Here is a 10000-nt window from a genome sequence, read left to right as displayed (position 1 = left end):
CACAAGAAGTAAAATAATTATATACATATATATATATATATATATATATATATATATATATATATATACGTATACATATATATATATATACATACATATATAAAATGGAAAATGGGTTATACATGTACAGCGTTTTTTTTTTTTTTTTTACCTTGGAGCTACTCTTTGACACTATCTCCACATAAAATAAAAGCAATAACAATACATTTCATTAACATCAATATAAAAAAAGTTATTTTCTGTTTTATTTTAGATTTAGTTTTTATTTTAATACATTTACAATCCCCGTTTCCATATGAGTTGGGAAATTGTGTTAGATGTAAATATAAACAGAATACAATGATTTGCAAATTCTTTTCAACCCATATTCAGTTGAATATGCTACAAAGACAACATATTTCATGTTCAAACTGATTAAAAAAAAATGTTTGCAAATAATAATTAACTTAGAATTTCATGGCTGCAACACGTGCCAAAGTAGTTGGGAAAGGGCATGTTCACCACTGTGTTACATCACCTTTTCTTTTAACAACACTCAATAAAGGTTTGGGAACTGAGGAAACTAATTGTTGAAGCTTTGAAAGTGGAGTTCTTTCCCATTCTTGTTTTATGTAGAGCTTCAGTCCTTCAACAGTCCGGGGTCTTGTCATATTTTACGCCACACATTTTCGATGGGAGACATGTCTGGACTGCAGGCGGGCCAGGAAAGTACCCGCACTCTTTTACTACGAAGCCACGCTGTTGTAACACGTGGCTTGGCATTGTTTTGCTGAAATAAGCAGGGGCGTCCATGATAACGTTGCTTGGATGACAACATATGTTGCTCCAAAACCTGTATGTACCTTTCAGCATTAATGGTGCCTTCACAGATGTGTAAGTTACCCATGCCTTCAATCAATCAATGTTTATTTATATAGCCCTAAATCACAAATGTCTCAAAGGACTGTACAAACCACTACGACTACGACATCCTCGGAAGAACCCACGTAAGTGCCTTGGGCACTAATACACCCCCATACCATCACACATGCTGGCTTTTACACTTTGCGCCTATAACAATCCGGATGATTATTTTCCTCTTTTTCCGGAGGACACCTAGTCCTCAGTTTCCAACTATAATTTGAAATGTGGACTCGTCAGACCACTTTTCCACTTTGCATCAGTCCATCTTAGATGAGCTCGGGTCCAGACAAGCCGGCGGCGTTCCTGGGTGTTGTTGATAAATGGCTTTCGCTTTGCATAGTAGAGTTTTAACTTGCATTTACAGATGTAGCGACCAACTGTAGTTACTGACAGTGGTTTTATGAAGTTTTACTGAGCCCATGTGGTGATATCCTTTACACACTGATGTCGGTTTTTGATGCAGTACCTCCTGAGGGATCAAAGGTCCGTAATATCATCGCTTACGTGCAGTGATTTCTCCAGATTCTCTGAACCTTTTGATGATTTTACGGACCGTAGATGGTAAAATCCCTAAATGTCTTGCAATAGCTCGTTGAGAAATGTTGTTCTAAAACTGTTTGACAATTTGCTTACAAATTGGTGACCCTCACCCCATCCTTGTTTGTGAACTACTTAGCATTTCATGGAAGCTGCTTTTATAGCCAATCATGGCACCCACCTGTTCCCAATTAGCCTGCACACCTGTGGGATGTTCCAAATAAGTGTTTGATGAGCATTCCTCAACTTTATCAGTATTTATTGCCACCTTTCCCAACTTCTTTGTCACGTGTTGCTGACATCAAATTCTAAAAGTTTATCAGTTTGAACATGAAATATGTTGTCTTTCTAGCATCTTCAACTTAATGAATGATCCTGGTTAGGAGGTGTGCTATCTCTTTGTAAAACATGCTATCTCTTTGTAAAACATGCTATCTCTTTGTAAAACATGCTATCTCTTTGTAAAACATGCTATCTCTTTGTAAAACATGCTATCTCTTTGTAAAACATGCGGCTGTAGCGCCCAGCCCTGTGGAACAATCTAAGAAATGTATTGGAGGATGAAGAATTAGCAGCAGAGAAAGAACTGTGGCGCCCTTGACATGTGAGGAGAATGCTGCAGCGTGTTGTAATGTCCGCCGTTGACGTGTTGTGACACAAAGTGAGGGAGGGTCCGCCTGAAAAGAGCAGCAGAGCCTCTCGGCCAAGACTTGAGCAGAAGTGCGGCTAACATCCTGCTGGATGAGCAGCCCATATTCTTCTGGCCAGCCAATTTGGAAGCTGTTAATGTCCATGTTTGTCATCAGCATCACTCACAGGTTGCTTCATCAGGTCTGGCGAGGCTTCACGTCCGCACTTGACGCTCCCATTTCCTTCCTTTAATGACGCCCTTGTGTCTCCCTGGCAACAGAGGGCCAGAAGATGCCTTTCAGCTGCTGAGTCCGAGGGCTCTTCCTGCGTCAGCCATGAAGTCGGATGGTCTGGGGACTGCTCACAAGTCAGAAGACGGACAAGCGTCCAAGGCGAAGGTTGTGAGGAAGCTGGCGACAAGGCCAAAGACGTCGACTGGTGCGGCAGTGTTGAATGGTGGCGGAACGGCGGCGGCGGCGGCAGCGACCAGGCAGCCTATCGCCAGCGGACACGCTTCTTCTCGCTCGCGCGAGGTCAAGGTGGCTGAAAAGAAGCCGAGCACGAGACCTAAAACTTCTCCTCCAAGTTGCACAGCAGCGAGGACGGCCAGGAGCTGGACTGCAAACAACGCCACTCACCACGTCGCTTCGTCCACGTCAGGCGGGGCCTCGCCGGAAAACGGCGCCGGCAGCCCTCGAAACGGAACTCCCTCCCTCCCAGGTACTCCTTCCTCCCTCACCATTTTAGACTGAATCCCAGACGCTAGAAGAGGCTGAGTAGAGCAGCAGAGATAACGCACGCTAGCTGCTATCAGCGAGCAGCTGCTGCCTGACTGAGCACTTTCAGCTTTTGTGCTCACAGAATGAGTGCTTAATCCCCGTCTCACCACTCATACCATTGGTCTATCCCTCGTGTACACAAACACTTCGAGTCCAGTCACTGAGCTCCAACACAATCCCTCTGCTCAGGGTGCACCTCTGATTTCTTTGTCCAGACAAGAGTTAGCATATCAAATAGAAATCATCTCTAGCATAACACAAGTCACATGCTAAAGGAGCCATATGTAATAGTTTCATGTCGAGTCATCATTACATGATATGTAAAAAATAATCATCTTCTTTTCCAACACCTCAAGAACTGATAACAGAAGTTCATATGCGCTTTCAAAATTAGATTTACAGCCCCGAAATATTATTGTTGTCACTGCATCACATCCAGGTTGCCATGTTGGTCTGGCTACTGCCACCGGTAAAGTTACTAAACATGTCAGACCTTAGTCCAGGGGTCACCAACCTTTTGGAAAGCAAGAACTACTTCTTGGGTACTGATTCATGCGAAGGGCTACCAGTTTGATACACACTTCAATAAATTGCCAGAAATAGCCAATTTGCTCAATTTACCTTTAACTCTGTTATTATTAATAATTAATGATATTTATCTTTTTGGAAACACTGATCATCTTAATGATTTCTCCCAATAAATATATATAGAAACAGATAAATATCACCAAAAAAAGGGTATTTCTGTCTGTCATTCCGTCAGACATTTTTTTTCCTTCTACGGAACGATTTTTGCAGAGAATAAATGAAAAAAACACTTAAACGGTTTAAAAGAGGAGAAAACAAGACAAAAAAGAAAATTTAATTTTGAAACATAGTTTATCTTCAATTTCGACTCTTTAAAATTCAAAATTCAACCGATAAAAAGAAGAGAAAAACTAGCTAATTCAAATCTTTTTGAAAAAAAAAATATATATACATTTATGGAACATCATTAGTAAGTTTTCCTGATTAAGATTAATTTTAGAATTTTGATGACATGTTTTAAACAGGTTAAAATCCAATCTGCACTTTGTTAGAATATATAACAAATTGGAACAAACTATATTTCTAACAAAGACAAATCATTATTTCTTCTAGATTTTCAAGAACAAAAATGTTAAAAGAAATTCAAAAGACTTTGAAATAAGATTTAAATTTGATTCTACAGATTTTCTAGATTTGGCAGAATCATTTTTTTAATTTTAATCATAATAAGTTTGAAGAAATATTTCACAAATATTCTTCGTCAAAAAAACAGAAGCTAAAATGAAGAATTAAATTAAAATGTATTTATTATTCTTTTCAATAAAAAAAATAATTTACTTGAACATTGATTTAAATTGTCAGGAAAGAAGAGGAAGGAATTTAAAAGGTAAAAAGGTATATGTGTTTAAAAATCCTAAAATCATCTTTAAGGTTGTATTTTTTCTCTAAAATATATTTCTGAAAGTTATAAGAAGCAAAGTAAAAAAAAAAAAAGAATTTATTCAAACAAGTGAAGATCAAGTCTTTAAAATATTTTCTTGGATTTTCAAATTCTATTTGAGTTTTGTCTCTCTCAGAATTAAAAATGTCCAGCAAAGCGAGACCAGCTTGCTAGTAAATAAATAACATTTAAAAAAATAGAGGCAGCTCACTGGTAAGTGCTGCTATTTGAGCTATTTTTAGAACAGGCCAGCGGGCGACTCATCTGGTCCTTACGGGCGACCTGGTCTTGGTGACCTTTGTCTTAGTCCATCTAAAAGTTACCATTCTCAACTCATCCATGACAAAGCCAGGAACAAAAGCAGGATTTGTGTCAGGGATGCCTTTGAAAGATGGAGACCATTGAAGTTTTTTTCATCTGACGCCAAACTTGCTCATTTCCTCCTTAATTGGTAAGTCAGGCATTGACCTTTTCTTATGACTTGTCATAAATGGAAATGGACATTTGCTATGTCAACTATATAGTCCAATACAGTCTATGATTTGGTCTAACAAAGCTAGTATGTTCCTGCAACCAATGTTAGCCCGGTCAATGACACATGGACATACATGCTAACATATGCTAGTTAGCATGTATGTCCATGTGACATCCAACTGACAGGACAACATGTATTTAGTAGAAATAACAGCTATGTGGATATGGGTGTGTCAGTGCCTGATACGCTGAGGTAATGGCTTCCAACATTAGTCATCATGGCAACGTGAAAGGTATGCAGACAGCCAATAATTCCTCATTGGTGTTTGCATATCGTGGACCACATTCACCAAGTTGTATGACAATGTGAAAGGTGTGGAACAAGTTATATGACAGTGTGGAACAAGTTATATGACAGTGTGAAAGGTGTGGAACAAGTTATATGACAGTGTGGAACAAGTTATATGACAATGTGAAAGGTGTGGAACAAGTTATATGACAGTGTGGAACAAGTTATATGACAATGTGAAAGGTGTGGAACAAGTTATATGACAGTGTGGAACAAGTTATATGACAATGTGAAAGGTGTGGAACAAGTTATATGACAGTGTGGAACAAGTTATATGACAATGTGAAAGGTGTGGAACAAGTTATATGACAATGTGAAAGGTGTGGAACAAGTTATATGACAATGTGAAAGGTGTGGAACAAGTTATATGACAATGTGAAAGGTGTGGAACAAGTTATATGACAATGTGAAAGGTGTGGAACAGTAGCCTGTAGGCATACTTTGGTCAAATGTCTCCTGTTAAGTTCAGGCCGTACATGAGGCTGCTAGGCATGCTCTACTTATGTTCACCAGTATAACCATTACTAGTGTTGGTTGTGGTTGGTCTTAGTCTTTGTTTTCTGATAGAACTGACAATAACCATATGATTGTTGTCATATTGTACTTACTTCTTCCTGAAAAGAGCCTCATTTCTGTGTCAAATGTGTTAGAGTTGTGTCATTGACTTGACTATTCAGCTCTTATGGTCTCAGACCTCAACCCCTGATAAGAGGCAGTAGAAGTTTGAGGTTCCTTGGAGTAGTCCAGTCCATCCAGCTGGATTGGGCTGCGTATCTGGCAACCTCAGTCCGGGAGAGGGATAGGGTGAGGGGACTACAGAATTTTGACCGTGATTGCAGTACCATTTCTGGCCACATGATTACTTATGGCTCCTTTGACCTAAAAACAAGAAGTGGAATAGTTTATCCTTTGACGCTGACTAAGCTGTCACAATTACGAGTATTTGCGTGCTCGTGTTCCCTGACAAACTTATGTGGCCAACGTTTGCTCCTGTGGTTTTTTTCTACTTTTTAGGAGTGAAGCCCAAACAGCAGGCCAAGCTGGTTAAAAAACCAACACCAACAAAGTCAGAGTCCACAAAAACCAGCAGGTGAGTTTGACACTTCAACTCTGCTCATTGTTCCCATGTCAAGTACATTTAGGACAATTTAGTTGTTGGTTTGTTATGATGTGAAGATGTTGAGGCCTGAGCATCAGGTTCAGCACACTTTATGTATTATCTTTCTTCCATCACTGATTAACAGAAGTATCAAAGACTAGATATGTTCAAGTTTTGTTGCAAAGGCAACACCCTTAAAAAAACTGTGCTGCCCCCTGCTGGTGCCTATTGTAATTACCCAATCGCTTCTTCTTTGTTCCTCCTTCGCCTGTAATGATTAATAAACAAATGATCAATTGGCACAATGAGAGTGGGAAAACAACCTTGTTATGTTTTTTTCCATTCAGCTGTCCTCCCAACAAGTCCAGGGTAGGAGAAAGTGTCAAAGTCAAGACAGCAGAGGGCGCTGTAGCTGCATCAAGAGCAGAACTCAAAGGTAAAGGAGTCCAAGCCAACCATGGTGAGTCTCTAGCGTGTGCGAAAGTGTAAAAGTCCTGTTCACATGTTTTTTTCTGTGGTTTAGATGCCAAGCATGGACCTATTGGGAAAAGGCTGACTTTGTCCAGGAAAGATTTAGACGGCAAGGAAGGCATGAAATCATCCCCACCAAACAAACCACACAGTGAAACTACCAAGAAGGTTCTCACTGGAGCCTCACCTAGACCCACCAAAGTCTCTTTAACTCCCTCAAAGCAACTTTCAAGCAAGTCAGGAACCAAGCTGAAAAGTGCAACTGAGACTACTGCCAACACTGAAAAAGCCTCATCAAAATCCGGAGCAACGTTTAGAACTACTAAAGTGCCAGCTGAGGCGAAAGATTGTGACAAAGGTGAAGATTTGCACCATGAATCTGAATCTTGTCCGCATAAAAATGATGGTCGCAAGGGGCTGGCTAGCCCTGAGAAGACAGGAGCACAACCACTGAGGCAAGGCCAAGATTCACTCAGCCTTCATCTGGACCCAACATCTACTCCCAGTGTCCAGAAGAATGAAATGCAGTCCGTCACCTCAAATGGGGCAAAGGACCTTCGTGCTGCACCGCAAGAAGTCAGATCCGTTATTGCTGTTAAGCAACCTGAAAGCAACACAAGGCTTCGCTCTCCATGTACCCCCATAGACACCCCTTGCAGTATGGGAAGCACAGGTACGCCTCTGGAGGACTCCTGGAGTAGCCACCATCGAGTCAGCCCTGCGTCTGAAACTGGCAGCACACACTCCACATCCTCAGACGACATCAAGCCCCGCTCCGAGGACTACGATGCTGGAGGCTCTCAAGACGATGACTGCTCCAATGACCGAGGCGTGTCCAAGTGCGGCACCATGCGCTGCCATGATTTCTTGGGGCGCAGCAGCAGCGATACCAGCACCCCTGAGGAGTTAAAGATGTACGAAGGTGGGGCGGGGCTGAGAGTTGAAGTGAGGCTGCGTGGACGGGAGGTGGAGACCACCAGTGAGGAGGAGGGAGTGAAACGCCGTCCCCGTTCGTGGTTGCAAAGGGAAGAGCATTCAGGCGCTGTTAAAGCCACCGACAGTGTCGCCGAACACCAAACCTCCGAGGACGAGGAAGATGATGAAGAAGAAACAGAGGAAGAGAGGTCTGAGGTAGAGGTGATCCCCAGTCAGGGTCCAACTGAACCCTCGCCACAGTTCCAGGGCATCATCAACCTGGCGTTTGATGATGAAACTCTGGACCAGGAAAACGAGCAGCCAGACTTCCAGTCGACCTCCAACTTCCGTCGGTCCATTTTACTCTCTGTGGACGAATGTGAGGAGTTGGGCTCAGAGGAAGGCGGCGCCCAGACCCCCCAAGACCCAGACAATTCTGCCAACCCAGGTGATGTTTTTGAGTCGGATTCTGTAACTCCTCAGTGCCATTGTGCTTCGTCCCACTCGCCAAGTCAGTGTGAACGTTCAGGTATCACGTGCACAGAGCAAAGTGAGGAACATCAAGAGGAGTCCTTGGTATTTCTTTCCGAGCTTGAAGAGCAAACGCAAAAGGACGCAGAAAGGAGCAGCCCCCTTCTGCCTAGCGCTGACACCAAAGACCCCCCGCCCCAGGAGCGGCCATGTCACCTCGACCTGCGGCACGCTCCACAGTACACTAACGGTACACCTCAGAAAAGTCAGGCAGAAACCCAGCTGGACTTCCATGAGCCACAAATGACAGGGGCCTCTCCCGTTCATGATGCACAATCTCCGGCAGGTAACGTATGATCTATGGATTCCTTCTTGACCCCTGAATCCGTTCACTTTGCCCGCAAGAGCTATTTCTCCTTTGCGATGACTCCTAGACCTTACCTACAGCACCTGCCATCTTTTCTGGAGAAAAAGGATATTGCCAGTTACACGTTCAGGTTCAAATTCAAAACTAACTCGGTCATATTTTGATGGTTAAACTTCTGCTCTCATTTCAACACGTTAGCAATTTGAATTTGCAACATCAATATCCTTTCCTGGAAATGAGGCACAGTCTAACCGCTCTTAAAATGATTCCCGTCAAAAAATGAGGGACGAGGCCTGTTTTAGTTGCCCTTTAAGGACTTTTTATTTTTATTTCATGCAGTGGAACTCTTTTTTTTTAGCAGCTGGGGCTTGGACCTCTTCCTGTTGAGGTTGCCACATATAGCATTCTAATATCAACATATTCTATGAAGTTATGGTGCTGTTTTTAGCAGAAGGTGCTCTGACTGCATTGTTTGCCAAATAGTAGCACAGAAAAAGTGTCTGCCAAAACTTACAAGGGTGCTATTATGCAAAACCCACTTTTCTTACCTGTTTTGTGTGTTTTGGGGATTCCCGAACATCTGAAATCCAACCATGGAGGCATGGCGGAGATATTTACAAAACCATCTTGCTTTCCTCCAAACATACGCCAATTTTAGACTTTAGTGACATGTTTTGAGTCAGTTAGGTCATATATGGTCGAGAAGAACTTTGCAGCCATTGTTACTCAGTTGGAGTCAATAAGGACGACCAAGCTTGAAGTTGAATGGTCAGACGTACGCGTGTGTTGGCACGATGTTTCAGTCACTATGGTAGCACGTGGTGACATCGCCTCACTCAGGCTGGAGCCTCAACAACAACATTTACGTCCTCCAGAACGTCAAGTTTAATCGTCTTCTCGGCACTCCTCGGCCTTCCCGGTAAGGTCTATTCAGGTGTACTGGAGAGGAGGCTACGCCGGATAGTCCAACCTTGGATTCAGGAGGAACCGTGTGGTTTTCGTCCTGGTCGTGGAACTGTGGACCAGCTCTATACTCTCGACAGGGTTCTTGAGGGTGCATGGGAGTTTGCCCAACCAGTCTACATGTGCTTTGTGACTTGGAGAAGGCATTGGACCGTGTCCCTCAGAAAGTTCTGTGGGGAAGGCAAAGCTCTCAATTTACCGGTTGATCTACGTTCCCATCCTCACCTATGGTCATGAACTTTGGGTTATGACTGAAAGGACAAGATCACGGGTACAAGCGGCTGAAATGAGTTTCCTCCGCTGTGTGGCGGGTCTCTCCCTTAGAGATAGGGTGAGAAGCTCTGCCATCCGGGAGGAACTCAAAGTAAAGCCGCTGCTCCTCCACATGGAGAGGAGCCAGATGAGGTGGTTCGGGCATCTGGTCAGGATGCCACCCGAATGCCTCCCTAGGGAGGTGTTTAGGGCACGTCCGACCGGTAGGAGGCCACGGGGAAGACCCGGGACACGTTGGAAGACTATGTCTCCCGGCTGGCCTGGGAACGTGTCAGGAACCCCGGGAAGAGCTGGATGAAGT

The 10000-nt window shown here is 43.1% G+C and overlaps 1 protein-coding gene across 4 annotated transcripts in view; it reads left to right on the top strand.

The window, feature by feature from the left end:
• The window catches only part of btbd8 (BTB domain containing 8), a 25578-nt gene that overhangs the window by 7914 nt on the left and 7664 nt on the right, over positions 1-10000 (top strand). Inside the window, exons 2-5 of one of the 4 annotated variants that reach the window (XM_061888246.1) lie at positions 2351-2790; positions 6155-6230; positions 6587-6699; positions 6763-8442. In XM_061888246.1, the coding sequence (XP_061744230.1) occupies positions 2406-2790; positions 6155-6230; positions 6587-6699; positions 6763-8442 (2254 nt within the window). In that variant the 5' untranslated portion in view covers positions 2351-2405. Of the gene's footprint in view, positions 1-2275; positions 2791-6154; positions 6231-6586; positions 6700-6762; positions 8443-10000 lie in introns of those variants that run through there. The other 3 variants (XM_061888247.1, XM_061888244.1, XM_061888245.1) reach the window with 3 other exon arrangements.

The sequence above is a fragment of the Nerophis ophidion genome, linkage group LG26 (genome assembly GCF_033978795.1).
Source record: "Nerophis ophidion isolate RoL-2023_Sa linkage group LG26, RoL_Noph_v1.0, whole genome shotgun sequence".
Lineage (NCBI taxonomy): Eukaryota > Metazoa > Chordata > Actinopteri > Syngnathiformes > Syngnathidae > Nerophis > Nerophis ophidion.
This window is presented reverse-complemented; position numbering and strand designations above follow the sequence as displayed.